The 19,125-nt window shown below is 41.8% G+C and overlaps 1 protein-coding gene across 3 annotated transcripts in view; it reads right to left on the minus strand.

The window, feature by feature from the left end:
- sema3e (sema domain, immunoglobulin domain (Ig), short basic domain, secreted, (semaphorin) 3E) overlaps positions 1-18,861 on the minus strand; it is a 60,918-nt gene extending 42,057 nt beyond the window's left edge. For all 3 annotated transcript variants that reach the window (XM_052474902.1, XM_052474901.1, XM_052474900.1), the window contains exon 1: positions 17,817-18,861. In XM_052474902.1, coding sequence (XP_052330862.1) covers positions 17,817-17,931 — 115 coding nt within the window. In that variant the 5' untranslated portion in view covers positions 17,932-18,861. The remainder of the gene's footprint in view (positions 1-17,816) is intronic.
- Positions 18,862-19,125: the final 264 nt, after the last annotated feature.

The raw sequence follows: 19,125 nt of genomic DNA on the forward strand, positions 1-19,125 counted from the left end.
TACCATCCCCTGAGGTGATTCAGAACATGGCCCTCTCACATCCTCTCCAGGTGGTTTAAGTACTATATAAAGACTTTATAAAGCTGTATTATTTATGTTTTATCACCAGAGCTGAACCAGTCAGTGGGGAGAATAGAAGTAATTATAGAGTAGGCAGAACACACTTAATACAGCTCCTCACTTTACACATTATATTTAATGAGAAATATCACCCTAATTTAAAAGATACAGCATTTCGCCTAAAAAACAAAGGACTTCATGCAACACTGGTATTCCCCAACTCATTCATCATCACAAACCCACCTCCAGCTTAAACCAGTTAAGACAGTTAAACATATACAGCAGCTCTCTTCTGTTCTAGTCTGGGAGGGAAGGTTTATTTTACCGCTCAGAGGGTGGCTCCCTACTGGTAATTACTACCTGCACATTGCACAGTAGAACATCAACAACTGAACAGAGGAATACGGGCCAGACATAAGGGTGGAACAGAGCTATGGATGATCAGAAATTATCAGAACGCAAACGGTGGAAAGGTCTAAAAAGTGCTATCTCACTAAAATGGCCCAACTTTAAAATGGCTCAGGAAGGGAATAGCTATGTCAAAGTTGAAGCACAGTATATATATATATTATTTATTAAAGTGTTCAGGTGATGATATCAGATTGTTTAGATAGAGCTAATGTCAGACATTAAGATTAGTGTCAGACACTAAGATAAACTGGTGTCGCTAACATTCTGTAGTGAAAAATGTTCCTCTCAGACAACTCCAACAGTGAGCTGCTAAAAGCTTTCATCGGCCATACTTCACCACTACACTGCTTAAACCACATATACCTTAAATATTTCCAACATACTTCCACGCAGTAAAACCTTATAGTAAAGACAGCTGATGTCCTCTCGCCCTATTGTAAAAGGCACTCTGAAGTGGTTTAAAATATGCTTAACACACATACAGTATATATACACTACCATGCAGAAGTTTGGGGTCACCTTAGAAATGTCCTTGTTTTTGAAAGAAAAGCAAATTGTTTGTCCACTAAAATAACATCAAATTGATCAGAAATACAGTATAGACATTGTTAATGTTGTAAATGACTATTGTAGTTGGAAATGGCTGATTTTTTATGGAATATCTACATATGTGTACAGAGGCCCATTATCAGGAACCATCACTCCTGTGTTCCAATGGCACATTGTGTTAGCTAATCCAAGTATACTTTTAAAAGGCTAATTGATCATTAGAAAACCCTTTTGCAATTATGTTAGCACAGCTGAAAACTGTTGTTCTGATTAAAGAAGCAATACAACTGACATTCTTTAGACTAATTGAGTATCTGGAGCATCCGGATATGTGGGTTCAATTACAGGCTCAAAATGGCCAGAAACAAAGACCTTCCTTCTGAAACTCATCAGTCTATTCTTATTCTGAGAAATGAAGGCTATTCCATATGAGAAATTTCCAAGAAACTGAAGATCTTGTACAAGGCTGTGTACTACTCCTTTCACAGAACAGTGCAGACTATCTCTAACCAGAATAGAAAGAAGAGTGGGAGGCCCCGGTGCACAACTGTATTTGGGGAGTTTCTCCCATTCTTCTCTGCAGATCCTCTCAAGCTCTTTCAGGTCTCTCCAAAGATGTTTGATCGGTTTCAAGTCCTGGCTCTGGCTGGGCCATTCAAGGACATTCAGAGACTTGTCCAAAAGCCAGTCCTGAGGTGTCTTGGCTGTTGAGTCGTTGTCATGTTGGAAGGTGAACCTTCCCCCGAGTCCCAGTCCCTGCCACTGAAAAACATTGCCACAGCATGATGCTGCAACCACAATACTTCCCTGTAGGGATGGTGCCAGGTTTCCTCCAGATGTGACGCTTGGCATTCAGTCCAAAGAGTTCAATCTTGCTTTCATAAGACCAGATAATCTTGTTTCTTATGGTCTGAGAGACTTTAGGTGTCTTTAGGCAAACTCCAAGTGGGCTGTCATGTGCATTTTACTAAGTAGTGGCTTCTGTCTGGCCATTCTACAATAAAGGCCTGATTGGTGGAGTGCTGCAGAGATGGTTGTACTTCTGGAAGGTTCTCCCATCTCCACAGAGGAGCTCTGGAGCTCTGTCAGAGCGAGCATTGGGTTCTTGGTCACCCTCGCAGGTTCTTTAAACACATTCAATGGGGAGAGCCTCTGTACAGGTAGCCATTATGCGGCTGTGGTGACAGTTAGGATTGAACGCAGGTCGGAATGTATGAATCAGAAGATCCAATCAGCAATGCCTAGAGAACATGCCAATATGGAGAGCTAACTGCTAGTGGAAGGAGGATATGTTGGATTCACATTGACATGACAGGTTTGGCCATGGTTCCTAGTTATAACAAAGACAATTAATGTTATTCACAATTAATAACAAAGTGAACATCCTCCAATACTCCAATAGATTAGTCCAATGTCTGCCAGTCTCGGGTATTTATTTAGCTAATAACCAGATTGAAGCTCTATAAAACTGTGTGTTGGAATTCAATTGAAGCTCCTGTTTCAAGCCAAGCGTGAGGACAGATATAGATGGAGATGGTAGAAGAGAGATAAATCATGTTTTGGCTCCTTGTCTCCCTCCGCCTCTTCATTTGGCTCGCTGCCTCCACCCCAACATGACTCTGACACATGCCAGCAGTAACAACCTCTCATTAGACATACAGCATAACGGAATGCTTGTTTTACCCGGGAAGAGTTCATTACAGGGATACAATATGCAGATAATGCAAGTCCGCATATCATTTCAGACATATAATGTATTCTAAGGCTCTGTTAGTGTTTTTATTTTTAATTTTATGAGGATGTCCGTTCTAGTCCTTACAATTCTATGGTTAGATCATCCCTCTGGCTGCCATCTCTAGACAGTCATTCAGATGTGGCGATGGGAGCACGAGGATTAAAGGTTTTGATTGGTGGAAAGCCAGGCCCAACGAGAGTGTATTAGGCTCTCATAAAGTGAATTGGAGGAGCTGCATGCAGGGCTTAAGGTCTGTTCTTCTCTGGAAACTGGAGACAGTCTGTGATTGTAACACGATACAAAAGGAGATTTTCTAAGCTGATTATTATGAAAGTCAATTGAGTTCGACGGGAAATATCACCAGTGTTGGAAAATAAGTGATCCTACACGTGTGGTGAAATGTTCAGAGAAGAGTTACAGGAGAGGAGAGAGGATGAGATGAGTGGAGTGGAATGGAGGAGAGGAGAGAGATAATGATAACATGAACCTTTATAGAAACTAAGATGGAATGTCAATGTCAGAGCTCTGAAGGATCCATATGGATGACCTTGGAAGCTCTGATGACATTCCCAAAAGAATTCTGACCTGTAAACGCATTCCTGGAGTGCGTCCATTCGAGAGCATATTTCCACAGATCTAAAGGGCAGATTCTATTGATCTCTATAGTATAGCACCTGTGAACCAGACATAAACTGGGTCCACATCCAGATAAAACCAACCAGTTAGATTGAATTAGTCCTCTCCTCCACCCTGTTCTCCTGGCTAGCAGATATTATGATAATACTGTGATAGTTCAGCTCCTTAGGGCTACAAACAAAGACTTTAACCACATACCTCTATCTTCCTGATCTGCCTTCAAGGCCTACACACACTAAAGCATTCCCGCTATTCGTGTGTGTGTGTGTGTGTGTGTGTGTGTGTGTGTGTGTGTGTGTGTGTGTGTGTGTGTGTGTGTGTGTGTGTGTGTGTGTGTGTGTGTGTGTGTGTGTGTGTGTGTGTGTGTGTGTGTGTGTGTGTGTGTGTGTGTGTGTGTGTGTGTTGGTGGGTATGTCGGTGGGTGTAAATGCAGGCAGAGACCATGAGACACATTAAAGCGTAGAAGTTTTTCATTCCATTATGATAGGATAAGCCAGCAGGCTTCTACAGAATGTTCTACCAGCCAGAACACGCTACAGCAGAGAGAGAGAGAAAGGCGGGATGGAAATAAGTTCAGGGTTGACTGTGAAAGTAGCCTCAAGCCTGTTCCAGTGCCCACTATCTACTCTCTCCTCTCCTCTCTCTCCTTTCCTGTGGTTAAGTGAATGTCAGTCACAGAGACACCTCTCCCTTTGGAGAATGTCTTCCTCCATCTGTCTGTCTGTCTGTCTGTCTGTCTGTCTGTCTGTCTGTCTGTCTGTCTGTCTGTCTGTCTGTCTGTCTGTCTGTCTGTCTGTCTGTCTGTCTGTCTGTCTGTCTGTCTGTCTGTCTGTCTGTCTGACACTCAGAGCAGCTCCTCTACCCCAGGCTAGTAATGACTTGGGTGAACTATAAATGTTTCCACTATACACAAACTGGTTGAATCAACTTTGTTTCAACATATTGTGACTTTGGATCTATGTTTGAAACCTATTTGGATTTTCAAAAAGTACTCATCCAGTAGTGTTTTTATATAATTTCAAACATAATTGCAAAGATTGAATTTAAGTTAAACTTAAACTGAAATACAATGACTTAACCTGACTAACAGGTTGTTACATCAATCTAATTTCGCTGTAATCATCAAAACTATGTATATGTTGAAAACTCTCCACACCATAGTGCAATCCAAGCTCATCACAAATATAAGAACCATGGGACTGAACACCTCCCTCTGCAACTGGATCCTGGACTTCCTGAAGGGCAGCCCCCAGGTGGTGAGGGTAGGCAACAACACATCCACCATGCTGACCCACAGCACTGTGTATCCTTAGGGGTGTGTGCTTAGTGCCCTCCTGTACTCCCAGTTCACCCACAGATGCATGGTCATGGACACCAAGTTTTCAGATGACACAACAGTGGTAGGGCTGATCACCAACGACAATGAGATGCACTATTGTAAAGTGGCTGTTCCACTGGATGTCATAAGGTGAATGCACCAATTTGTAAGTCGCTCTGGATAAGAGCGTCTGCTAAATGACTTAAATGTAAATGTAAATGTAATGAGACAGCCTATAGGGAGGAGGTCAGAGCCCTGGCAGTGTGGTGCCAGGACAACAACCTATTCCTTAACGTGAGCAAGACAAAGGAGGATCTATCATTGTCAAACACACCAAAACAGTTGTGAAGAGGGCACAGTAATGTCTATTCCGACTTAGGAGGCTGAAAATAAGTGAGATCTTCAGATCCTCAAAAAGGTATACAGCTGCGCTATCAAGAGCTGACTGCTTGCATCCCCACTTGGTATGGAAACTGCCTGCCATCCACGACCTCTATACCAGGTGGTGTCAGAGGAAGGGTAAAAAAAATTGTCAGACTCCAGCCACACAAGTCATAGACTTTTCTCTCTGCTACCGCACGGCATGAGAGTTTTGTTTATTATATTCTGAGTGTCATTTATTTTATTTTTTTTGGCAAACTTCAAGTGGGCTGTCATGTGCCTTTTACTGAGGAGAGGCTTCCTTCTGGCCACTCTAGCATAAAGGCCTAATTGGTGGAGTGCTGCAAAGACGGTTGTTCTTCTGGAAGGTTCTCCCATCTCCACAGAGGAACTCTGGAGCTCTGTCAGAGTGACCATCAGGTTCTTGGTCACCTTCTTGACCAAGGCTCTTCTCGCCCGATTGCTAAGCTTGGCCAGGCAGATAGCCTGGTTCTAAACTTCTTTAATTTCTTTAATTCTTTCATTCCTTTCTTTCTTTCCTGCCGTGTAGTTCTGGGCTGATCCCTCATCTTCCTCATGATCATTGATGCCCCACGAGGTGAGATCTTGCATGGAGCCCCAGACCGAGGGTGATTGACCGTCATCTTGAACTTCTTCCATTTTCTAATAATTGCGCCAACAGTTGTTGCCTTCTCACCAAGCTGCTTGCCTATTGTCCTGTAGCCCATCCCAGCCTTGTGCAGGTCTACAATTTTATCCCTGATGTCCTTACACAGCTGTCTGGTCTTGGCCATTGTGGAGAGGTTGGAGTCTGTTTGATTGAGTGTGTGGACAGGTGTCTTTTATACAGGTAACGAGTTCAAACAGGTGCAGTCAATAGAAGTAATGAGTGGAGAACAGGAGGGCTTCTTAAAACCTGTTGAATCTAGAGGGCACTATTTTCATTTTTGGAAAAATAACGTAATGCTATAAAGCATAATGCTATGCTAGGCTATCAATAAACTTACACAAATGCTTGTCTTGCTTTGGCTGTAAAGCATATTTTCAAAATCTGAGATTACAGGGTGATTAACAAAAAGCTACGCTGTGTTTCAATATATTTCACTTGTGATTTCATGAATATGAATATTTTCTAGTAATATTTATGTCCGTTGCGTTATGCTAATTAGTGTCATTTGATGACAGCGCTCCCGGATCCGGGATGGGTAGTTACAAGAGGTGGTTAACCTGTTAGTCCACTAGGGGCATTATTTCATTTTTGGATAAAAAGACGTGCCCGTTTTAAGCGCAATATTTTGTCACGAAAAGATGCTCGACTATGCTTGGAATTGATAGTTTTGGAAAGAAGACACTCTGATGTTTCCAGAACTGCAAAGATTTTCACTGTGAGTGCCGTTGAACAAAAGCTTCAGGCAAAACCAAGATGTTTGAGCGCCCAGGAAATGAACAGGATTTCTGAAGCTACGTTTTCCATGATCGCCTTATATGGCTGTGAATGCGACAGGAATGAACGGACACTTTCTATCGTTTCCCAAGGTGTCTGCAGCATTGTGACGTATTTGTAGGCATATCATTGGAAGATTGACCATAAGAGACTACAATTGCCAAGTGACCCGCACGGTGTATGCGTGGAAATTGGTGCGCAAAAGTCAGCTACCAGTATTTTTCCATCCGAATCAGAGAAGAATGCAGGCTTCCAGGGACGGCATTTCAATGAAGAGATATATGACAAAACACCTTGAGGATTGATTCAAACAACGTTTTCCATGTTTCAGTCGATATTATGGAGTAAATTCGGAAAAAGTTTGACGTGTAGGTGACTGAATTTTCGGTTAGTTTCGGTAGCCAAATGCATAGTAACAAAACGGAACGTTGTGTTCTACACAATAATCTTTCAGGAAAAACTGGACATCTGCTATGTAACTGAGTCTCCTAATTGAAACATCTGAAGTTCTTCAAAGGTAAATTATTTTATTTGATCCCTTTGCTGGTTTTTGTGAATATGTTGCGTGCTAAATGCTAACGCTAAATGCTAAGCTAGCTATCACCACTCTTACACAAATGATTGATTTTCTCTGGTTCTAAAGCATATTTTGAAAATCTGAGACGACAGGATTGTTAAGAAAAGGATAAGCTTGAGAGCAGGCATATTTATTTAATTTCATTTGCGATTTTTAGAAATCGCTAACGTTGCGTTATGGTAATGAGCTTGAGGCTGTAGTAACGCGACCGCATGCGGGATGGGGCGGACTATGAGGTTAAAGAAAAACTAACAGGTCCATGAGAGCCGGATTTCTTACTGGTTGGTAGGTGATCAAATACCTATTGCATGCAATAAAATGCAAATTAATTACTTAAAAATCATACAATGTGATGTTTGTTTTAGTTTCCGTCTCTCACAGTTGAAGTGTACCTATGATAAATATTACAGACCTTTACATGCTTTGTAAGTAGGAAAACAAAATCGGCAGTGTATCAAGTACTTGTTCTCCCCACTGTATAGGTGTAAAGTGACTATGCATAGATAATAAACAGTGAGCAGCAGCAGTGTAAAAACAAAGGGTACGGGGGGGGGTCAATGTAAAAAGTCTGGGTGGCCATTTGATTAATTGTTCAGCAGTCTTATGTCTTGGGGTAGAAGCTTTTAAGGAGCCTTTTTGGTCCTATACTTGGTGCTCTGGTACTGCTTGCCATGAGTCATTGACAATTGTTTGGGCCTTCCTCTTACACCACCTAGTATATAGGTCCTGGATGGCAGGAAAGCTTGGCTCCAGTGACGTACTGGGCCTTATGCACTCCCCTCTGTAGCGCCTTACGGTTAGATGTCGAGCAGTTGCCATACCAGGCTGTGATGCAACCGGTCAGTATGCTCTCAATGGTGCAGCTGTATAACTTTGTGTTATCGGTGATCAGGCCTACCACGTTTGTATCGTCAGCAAACTTAACAATGGTGTTGGAGTTATTTTTGCCGCCCAGTCGTGGGCGAACAGGGAGTACAGGAGGGGACTAAGCAAGTACTCTGAGGTACCCCAGTGTTTAGGATCAGCATGGCAGATATGTTGTTGCCTACCCTTACCACCTGGGGGCTGCACATCAGGAAGTCCAGGATCCAGTTGTGAGGGAGGTTTTTAGTCCCAGGGTCCTTAGTTTAGTGATGAGCTTTGTGGGCACTATGGTGTTGAATACTGAGCTGTAGTCAATGAACAGCATTCTCACATAGGTGTTCCTTTTGTCCAGATGGGAAAGGGCAGTGTGAACTGTGATTGAGATTGCGTCATCTGTGGGGCGGTATACCAATTGGATTGGATCTAGGGTTTCCGGGATGATGGTGTTGATGTGAGCCATAACCAGCCTTTCAAAGCACTTCATGGCTACCACCAAGAGTGCTACGGGGCGGTAATCATTTAGGCATGTTACCTTCACTTTCTTGGGCATAGGGACTATAGTGGTCTGCTTGAAACATGTAGGTATTACAGACAGGGAAAGGTTGAAAATGTCAGTGAAGACACTTGCCAGTTGGACGCATGCTTTGAGTACACATCCTGGTAATTCCTCTGGCCCAAGGAATTGTGAATGTTGACCTGTTTAAAGGACTTGCACACATCGGCTAAGGAGAGCGTGATCACACAGTCGTCTGGAACAGATTGTGCTCTCGTGCGTGCTTCAGTGTTGCTTGTCTCAAAGCGAGCATAAAAGGTTTTTACCTCGTCTGGTAGGCTTGCGTAACTTGGCAGCTCATGGGTGTGTTTCCCTTTGTAGTCCGTAATAGTTTGCAAGCCCTGCCACATCCAACGAGCATCAGAGCCGGTGTCGTAGGGTCCAATGTTAGTCCTGTATTAAAACTTTGCCTGTTTGAAGGTTTGACTGAGGGCAGCTCTAGCCTTTAGCTCGGTGCCAATGTTGCCGGTAGTCCATGGATTCTGGTTGGGATATGTCCGTACAGTCACGGTAGGGACGACGTTGTCAATTAACTTATTTTTAAGCCGGTGACTGAGGTATTTTCTTCAATGCCATTGGCTGAATCACGTAACATATTCCAATTTGTGCTAGATAACCAGTAATGTAGCGTAGCATCCACATCATCTGACCACTTCCATATTGAACGAGTCACTGGTAATATCTGCTTTAGTTTTTGCTGTAAGAAGGAATCAAAAGGATGGAATTATGGTAAGATTTGCCAAATGGAGGGCGAGGGTGTAAGGGGTGCGTAACTGGTGGCAGGGAAGTCAGACGGAAGAGAGCAGAACTAGGTAATAGCCTGGAGCAGTTTAATTTCAAAACCAATGGCATAAAGAAATAACCAACATGGGTACAAAACCCGATAAGCACTTACAACAAACAATTTCACACAAAGACATGGGGGGAACAGAGGGTTAAACACACAACAATTAATGAGGGAAATGAAAACCAGGTGTGTAGGAAAACAAGACAAAACTATTGGAAAATGAAAAGTGGATCGACGATGGCTAGAAGACCGATGATGCCGACTGCCGAACGCCGCCCGAACAAGGAGAGGAACCGACTTCGGTGGAAGTCATGACAGAGAGAGAGCTTTGTATGCGTCTCTGTGTGTGGAGTAAAGGTGGTCTATAGTTTTGTTTGTACGTGACATGCTGGTAGAAATTAGATTAAATGGATTTAAGTTTGACTGCTTTTAGGCCTTCCAGGTGGCGCAGTGGTTAAGGGAGATGTACTGCATTGCCAGCTGTGCCACCAGAGACCCTGGGTTCGTGCCCAGGCTGGCCACGACCGGGAGGTCCGTGGGGCGAGGGGTTAGGGAGTGTTTGGCCGGTAGAGAAATTCTTGTCTCATCGCGCACCAGCAACTCTTATGGCGGGCCAGGCAACCAAGGTTGCCAGGTGCACAGTGTTTCCTCTGACACATTGGTGCGGCTGGCTTCCGGGATGGATGGCGCTGTGTTAAGAAGCAGTGCAGCTTGGTTGGGTTGTGTATCGGAGGACGCATGACTTTCAACCTTCGTCTCTCCTGAGACCGTATGGGAGTTGTAGCGATGAGACAATATAGTATCTACCAAAACAATTGGATACCAGGAAATTGGGGAGAAAAAAGGGTAAAAAGTTTGCCTGCTTTAAAGTCCCTGGCCACTAGGAGTGCTGCTTCTGGATTAGTATTTTCTTGTTTGCTTATAGTCTTATACAGCTGGTTGAGTGTGGTCTTAGTGCCAGCATCGGTTTGTGGTGGTAAATAGACGGCTACGAAAAATATAGATGAGAATTAGCTTTGTAGATAATGTAGTCTACAGCTAATCATGAGGTACTCTACCTCAGGCGGGCAATACCTCAAGACTTCTTTAATATTAGACATTGCACACCAGCTGTTATTGACAAATAGACACACATCCCGCCCCTTACCAGACGTAACTTTTATGTCCTGCGATGCACGGAAAACCCAACCAGCTCTATATTATTCGCGTCTTCGCTCAGCCACAGCAACTCGGTTAAAAATAACATAATGCATATATTTTCGATCAAAAGAGATGGTAGCAACATTATGCACAAAATAAGTTACAAACAATGTGAAAAAGCAAACATTCAAGGGTTTTTCTTTATATTTACTATTATCTACAGTGTAGAATATTAGTGAAGACATGACAACTATGAAATAACACATATGGAATCATGTAGTAACCAAAAAAGTGTTAAACAAATCAAATATATTTTATGTTTGAGTTTCTTCAAATAGCCAAACTTTGCCTTGATGACAGCTACGCACACTCTTGGCATTATCTCAGCCAGCTTCATGAGGAAGTCACCTGGAATGCATTTACAGGTGTGCCTTGTTAAAAGTTAATTTGTGGAATTTCTTTCCTTTGAGCCAATCAGTTGTGTTGTGACAAAGGGGGGTATACAGAAGATTTCCTATTTGGTAAAAGACCAAGTCGATATTTGGCAAGAACAGCTCAAATAAGCAAAGAGAAACGACAGTCCATGACACAAATGTCAGTCAATAATGAAAATGTCAAGAACTTTTAAAGTCTCTTCAAGTGCAGTCACAAAAATCATCAAGCGCTATGATAAAACTGGCTCTCATGAGGAACGCCACAGGAATGGAAGACCCAGAGTTACCTCTGCTGCAGAGAATATGTTCAGTAGAGTTACCAGCCTCAGAATTTGCAGCCCAAATAAAAGCTTCACTGAGTTCAAGTAACAGACACATCTCAACATCAACTGTTCAGAGGAGACTGCGTGAATCAGGCCTTCATGATCGAATTGCTGTTAAAGAAATCACTACTAATGGACACCAATAAGAAGAAGAAACTTGCTTGGGCCAAGAAACACGAGTAATGGACATTAGATCGGTGGAAATTTGTCAAAATTTGAGATTTTTGGTTCCAACCGCCGTGTCTGTGATTTATTTAGATTTCAAGGTACACTTAACCAGCATGGCTACCACAGCATTGTGCAGCAATACACCATCCCATCTGGTTTGCGCTTTCTGGGACTATCATTTGTTTTTCAACAGGACAATGACCCAACACACCTCCAGGCTGTGTAAGGGCTATTTTACCAAGGAGAAGAGCGATGCAATGCTCCATCAGATGACCTGGTCTCCACAATCCCCCGACGTCAACCCAATTGAGAAGGTTTGGGATGATTCGGACCGCAGAGTGATGAAAAAGCAGCCAACAAGTGCTCAACATATGTGGGGATTCCTTTAAGACTGTTGGAAAAGCATTCCAGGTTAAACTGGTTGAGGGAATGCCAAGAGTGTGCAAAGCTGTCATCAAGGCAAAGGGTGGCTATTTGAAGAATCTCAAATATAAAATATATTTAGATTTGTTTAACACTTTTTTAATTTACTACATAATTCCATGTGTGTTATTTCATAGTTTTGATGTCTTTACAATGAATCTACAATGTAGAAAATAGTAAAAAATAAATAAAAACCTTTGAATGAGTAGGTGATCTAAAACTTTTGACTGGTAGTGTATATCTCTAAGATGTATATCTCACACCTGCTGTGCATAACAGTTGCAACAGGTGCAAGCAGATAGTGGATTAGAGGCAGGCGAATCGGGAGTCAATGCATATAAACGACGACTACTACTATATAAGAGTATCAAAAACAGACAAATCAAATCAAATCCCCTCCTAATAAATGTGTCACGTGCACATGGTTAGCAGATGTTAATGTGAGTATACTGTACTCGATACCATCTACTGCATATTGCCTATGCCGTTCTGTACCATCACTCATTCATATATCTTTATGTACATATTCTTCATCCCTTTACACTTGTGTGTAAAAGGTAGCTGTTGGGAAATTGTTAGGTTAGATTACTCGTTGGTTATTACTGCATTGTCGGAACTAGAAGCACAAGCATTTCGCTACACATATGAGATGAGTAATGTTGGGTATGTAAACATTATATTAAGTGGCATTGTATAAAGTGACTAGTGATAAATGTCACATATAAAAGGAAAGAGACAACCGTCTGGGCCACATTACAATATCAGAAGCAATAGATTATATGTGACATTTAAATTGTCCATTTTTGATACTCTTATACTATAGTCCTCGTTAATATGCATTGACTCCCCATTCGCAAGTCTCTAATCCACTATCTGCTTGTACCTGTTGCGCCTGTTATGCACAGCTGGTGTGACTTAAGTACGTGTCTTCTTAATTTGTTTGTACAGCACGGATGAAGGTATGAGACCAAAACATACAGTATGCGCCATTCTTTTTTTGTATTATTTCAAGCATGGAGGAAATGAATTCTATTGTTTTTGCATCTTGGCCTCCTTGCGTTATACATTGTCATGGTTTGTAGTGTCAGTACTTTCTATTATATTGTCTGTATTTCCCCAGGTTCTAATCTCAGAGGATGTCGGCCATAATGCTGTGTTGATGGAAAATTAGAAGGAAGTAGATGTTATTGCAGAGTACTGGATCAAAGACCAAACTGTGTGCTGGCCCCAAAATAAATATGACAAAGTAATAAATGATTGGTCCACACACTCTCTTAAATGGAAGTCATTCCAGCTTCTGAGGATAAAACTGAGATTGGGTAAATGGAAGATGCATTATACTTAAAAATGCAACAAGTGAAAACCGCTGGTTGTTAAAAATGACTGTGCAATAGTTTGAAACCTCACCCCACCATTCAGAATCAAAACAGCAATGTGAAGATGTCAGGAGGACATTTTACCGCATTATTTTAACTGATCCTTTCAAATCTACAAGCGTGTGTGAAGGTAGCCTCAACCCAGACAGAATCACTCCATTTTTCACCATTGTTAGTGTAGTGAAACAAACGTGAAACCGAGCTGGCATCCATCTGGATCACCAGGCTAGGGGGTAGGGGCTTGGGAGGTTAACACCCAAGCCCCTATTCTGTTGTAGAATTTTGCTTTAATGTTTGGTAATGGGTTTAGGTTTACTTTTTAAGTCTTCCACTTAAAAAAAACCCATGACAAATGTTTGTAGAAAAAGGCCAGATGGTATTTTACACTTGCATGTTTATTTTCAGGGAAAGGTCTACCCAAGCCCCCATCAAAATTTGCCCTGAAGAACCAGAACCTGTGCCACTGCTACCAAGAAGCAAAATGCTAAAACACAGCACAAGCCACCAAGTAATGACGGTGAGGACCAATCTTCACAATTTAAGCCAACTCCTTACTCTTGATCATTTTGTCTCAGAAAGCTATTCTAATTTTAAAAACAATTGGCATGATGTTGTCCAACCTTTTCTTACAGCAAATTATCTTTGTCTCTCACATGGCTTAACCCTGGAGCATTAGGGCATGGTCTCTGTCTGACTTCTTAATTGTGGAATCCCCCTCACCAAATCGCTGCAAAGGATCAGACCATTTTCCTGTGACAGACGCAAGTATGAAACTCTCCATTTCAAACGTTGGTTAATAAAAGTTTGGTCAAATTAGATTGTGTTTAGTTTGCCTTACACATTTATGTAGAAATGTGCTGGACGTTATGTTACACTTGCATGTGTTTTATTTTTGTAGGCCAACCCACAAACCCCAACTCAAATCTGCTCCGACACACCAGAAAGCCAGTGCCACTAAGAAGCAAAAGGCTAAAGCCCCTGCAAACCACCAAGTATTGGTGGTGAGGGGAAATGGCAAACTAAAACACCACACAAGCCACCAAGTGTGGGGATAGAGAAATGGCAAACTAAAATGCAGCGCAAGCCACCAAGTGATTATAGTGAGAGGATCCTTCACAAATTAAGGGCACTCCTATTTCTCATTCTTGACTGATGTATTTGGGGAAGGCATTCTAATTTTACCAAGAATTGCCATGATGTCCAATATTTTATTTCAGAAAATGTTGAGCTTTCAGGCTCCAGGGATGGTCATGTGCGAGACTCTGCTTCTGCCTCTTCAGATGAGAGATCCCCCTCACCAAAGCATTGCAAAGGATCAGACCCTTTTCCTACGCCAGAAGCAAGTATGACACATTTCTTTCTAAACCATTTTTAATGATATTAAAATTAAGCTGTTTATACTTGGAAGTGAACAAATGTAAAACGACCTTGTTTCAGACTTTCAAGAGGCATATATCTCCTTTGTGAGATCCGTGACCTCTTAAAGACAGTCGCCCTAGTCAGGTTGAGGAATTAAATTTGAACCTGAACGAAACGGAGGTAGATTTACTAAAGATGGAAGAGAAGCTAATGGAGAACGATTTTTGAAAATACATGGTGAGAAATTAAATGTTTCAATGGTATGAATTGAATGACATATTGCCATAAAGTACTGGATGTTAAAATCCTGTACATGTGTAATGCATTAGTGTCCTTTTGTAAAATTACATTTATCTCTGATCTGAAATCTGGGGGAAAAGACATCCCGGACTGGGTGAAGAGAGTAATGCACTAGTAAACTGTTACATATTTGTTACAATTTTAAATGAGACCATGGTGTGTTGCTTGTGAAGAACCTATATTGTGTTCTAGACTGAAACCAGACAAATGGCCTCATGTCAATGATGAATATGAAAGGAAACAAAGGGAAGGGGCCATTGAGGACTCCAACCTTTGCAGCGTCATTGTAGGTACAGGGGAATCCAAATCATGACATTTTACCACATTTGAATATCTTCTCTAGATAATATTTGTTTCCCCCCTTTACAGCAGATGTGAGTCTTGGCGAATCAAAGACTACAGAGGCAGGAATACTACAGCTGATGTCAACCTGCCTGAAATATACACCCGACCGCAAGGGGGGCAGTGGGAGGGCCAATGAGTAAGGGGATGAAAATGAAAAGCATGGAAGCCTGTTCCGAAGCCTCTGACATAAATCCATTTTGTGGCTTTTTTATTTATGTTTTTGCATGGTAAATCTATTTTGTGATGCAATACATTTTTTATTTCAACCATTCTTGACTTCGACACAGTTTTTACATGGACAAAGGTTTACCCAATGTTGTTCCAAGTTACTGCTCTAATTGTGATACACAGAATGACAATAGCCAACAGTAGTATAAACCCTAAATCTGGAAGATACATTTTGCAGCATAAGTAGAAATGTATCGGGGTGCTTTTCAAGAGCATTCTGGTTGATACAGTTTGTTTTTCCTATTCTTGATTTAGGCTATTATCCTTATTTAATGTAAAGAAGCCTACATCACAATGGCAACTCCTTCTAAACATCTACTTAACACACTTCATGGATTGGTGTTAATACCCGTTGAATTCATGGTGCGTTTTGGGAAAATCCGATCATAATGTGTTCTTAACCTCACACCAATATTTAAATGTAGTTGATTAATCCTCAAGTATAATAATCAACTATAGTACCAAAATAAAATAACTGTAGGCTGTCTTTTTGAGTGGGTGAATAAAGGTTGAAATCTCAATGATCAACATCTCAACCAAATATTACCCACATTTACACGTTCAAATAACATGGTGTGCCCAGTGGGTTATTACTGTTATTGCTGTGGCGTTTATGATTGAACACATCAGCAAAGCCCAACACACAGCAAGGGTCTCTGTCAATATACTTGCCTATCATGCTCCACTAACCAAACGACTCTACTCTCTCCCTCCCTGTTGTTCTCCTTTCTCTCTTTTTCTCTCAATTTCTTCACTCGCTCTTCTCTCTTTCCTTCCCTGCCTCCCGGCCTCATCTCTCTCTTCTTAAATTATTCATGAACTTTCTACCTCTCATTTCCTCCTCTCTCCATTCCCTTTCCTTCTCCCGCCTCCATCTATATAATAAGGTAATTCAATGTGAGAATTTATCTAAACCAGCGTGGTGATGAGGGAAAATGTTGCTGTTAAAGACAAGCCATAGCCGGGCACAGTGAGTACTCATAGCAGGGTGCCATGTGGATATACCACACTGTTCATTCCTGTTCCAGGCCTCTGCCCCTTACACATATACAATTTATTGACCAAAAAGATTCCACACGTACTCTCAACCATGGCCGACACCTTTTTTTATGTAGAATTATCTGTGTTACTGTTGCTATAGAATTTAAAGTAACTGTGGAGAGAGAAGAGATGTGTTTACTACAAAGTCAGAGCCTCATAATCCCTAAAATATACTATTTAAATAAACAGACGAGAAAACATACTCACACAATGGACACACACATGCAAACACACGCACCAGTGCATACACACCACTATACCCTCAGGAGTATTCCCATCTCTCAACCCACCGGTATAACAGTAGAGAAAGCCACATTGTGGAATGCCAACCACTGTGGTCTGAGGAAATAAACAATTCTCTATTCAACAACAAGAAGAACAAAAAAAACACTCTAACATGCACCCAAGACAGTCAGGGAGAAAACACACACTTCACTAAACAATCGTCACTATGCCATATCTGAGGTTAAAAACTCTGACATTGAGTCATCTTTATACTCATTGACAGTTTCTCACAGCAGAGACTATGTAGGTCTTAGATAACAGTAGATAATGATACTCTACACAGTATCATTCAAAAGTTTGGACACACTTACTCATTCAAGGGTTTTTCTTTATTTGGACTATTTTCTACATTGTAGAATAATAGTGAAGACATCAAAACTATGAAATAACACATCATGAATCATGTAGTAACTAAAAAAAAAGTGTTAAACAAATAAAAATACAAATAAAAATACAAATAAAAAATAGAGAATGCCAAGAGTGTGCAAAGCTGTCATCAAGGCAAAGGGTGGCTACTTTGAAGAATCTCAAATATAAAATATACTTTGATTTGTTTAACAGTTTTTTGGTTACTACATGATTCCATATGTGTTATTTCATAGTTTTGATGTCTTCACTATTATTCTATAATGTAGTAAATAGTAAAAATAAAGAAAAGCCCTTGAATGAGTAGGTGTGTCAAAACCTTTTTCACTGTTACTGTATAGGGGCACACACAAGCAATTGAGGAGAGCATGACCTTATTTCTGCAGGTTGGATCATGTTTTCCAACTCTCTATAATTTGTTCCAATCAATATGCACTATTGATCAGCTCGTCCCCACGGCAAATTGATGTCATGGAGCAATTGGAAAATGACTCTGTCGGAAAGTTCAGGGGTTGTGTAGAGGTGTCTACATGTCATATTTTCACTGACACACCTGTCTGATTCTCAATGTACTATAACGTAGCTGGAACAAGAATGTTTGTTTCCATAAAGCATGTTTTGACTAGTTAGGGCTTTTGTGTACAATGCATGGATATGTCATTAATGCTGATGCTTAGCCAATGTCTACACTCACTCCAGTGCCTGATGCCTACCTTTATGGGAGAGTCGTATCCTGGGGTAGACACTCTGGGCTGAGTGTGCTGAGCTCCACAGGAAAACACACATCATCAGAAACACACTCCTCACACACTCCATCCTGATACACATACACACAATCAGTCACACACACACAAACACACACACACGGTCACTAAGCAGGGAGTAAGCCAATCCAGAGTGAATCAACACTTAAGTCCAAGGGAAGAGTAGGAAATATCCAACCGGGGGAGTCCAGGTTCTATGACCAGGGTCTGTTATATTGAATCAGATATGCAGTATCATCCTCCAACTATCCTCTGTATGAAAAGGCAGTAATCCAGTCTCTGACCACAGGTAACTCACAATCCACTGTGTCCTTCAACTGCTCTCCTAAAGCCTGTACTGTTCTGTAGGGACTACTGCAGTCTTGTGTCACTCTTTAAAAGGGAAGATCCTATACGACTACTAGTTTCTGAATGAGAGGGTGTGAGGAATGCAGCTCTTAAAAGCAACTGTTTCAGGCGAGGGAGAGAGCACTCCAGCTGTTACAGTCACGGCTGCATGACCACTGCTGTTCTCCATCTGTCTGTCCGACTCTGTTTGTCTGTACAGTCAGTACCTCTTGTCCTTCTTGTGATAGGAATGTTGTATCTTCTTTCTGTCTGAGCAAATGAAGGAAAACGTATACTGCTGCTAATCCTTCCAAAGTCTTGCCGTAAATGTTGTCCTTCTGTCTAAGGCAGCGCTGCGGTATCCTCAGCTTGTTTTCTTTCAGGATCCAACGGAGGCAGTGTCTTTCTGGCTGCTTGCCCAGGAGACGCAGTAGAGGCAGAGAGGAAAGGGAGACTCGTGCCGGACGTGTGGTCTCTGCTCTGTTCTATGTTCTCTCTCTCTTTCTCGTGTTCTCTCTTTCGTTCTCTCTCTCTCTCCTCACTGAACAGGCAGGGGTTATCCAAACAACTGTTCTTACTAGTGTGAACTGTTTCCACTGCTCAGAACAGAGGATACATACCAGAATGTGTGTGTGTGTCAATCATTCCTTCTCCTGCTCATGGCTGACTTTTGACCCCGGCTAATGAGAAGAAATATCTCTCTAGCATTAGCTACCCCCCTCCCTCTCTCTCTGACAGCTGAAGTGCAGTCTGCTGTGTGTCTCTAAGGGTCAGCCTCTCCCCCACACACTCCAAGGAATACTGCCCTTCTCCACTCCGCAGAGCACCACACAGCGCTGCCATCCACCTCTCTCTTCCTCTCCTCCCTCTCTCCTTGTCCTCCTCCACTCCTTACTCAATCCTCTTACCACCCTTTTCCTGCAGCATTAAC

This window comes from Oncorhynchus keta, chromosome 22, assembly GCF_023373465.1.
Source record: "Oncorhynchus keta strain PuntledgeMale-10-30-2019 chromosome 22, Oket_V2, whole genome shotgun sequence".
NCBI lineage: Eukaryota > Metazoa > Chordata > Actinopteri > Salmoniformes > Salmonidae > Oncorhynchus > Oncorhynchus keta.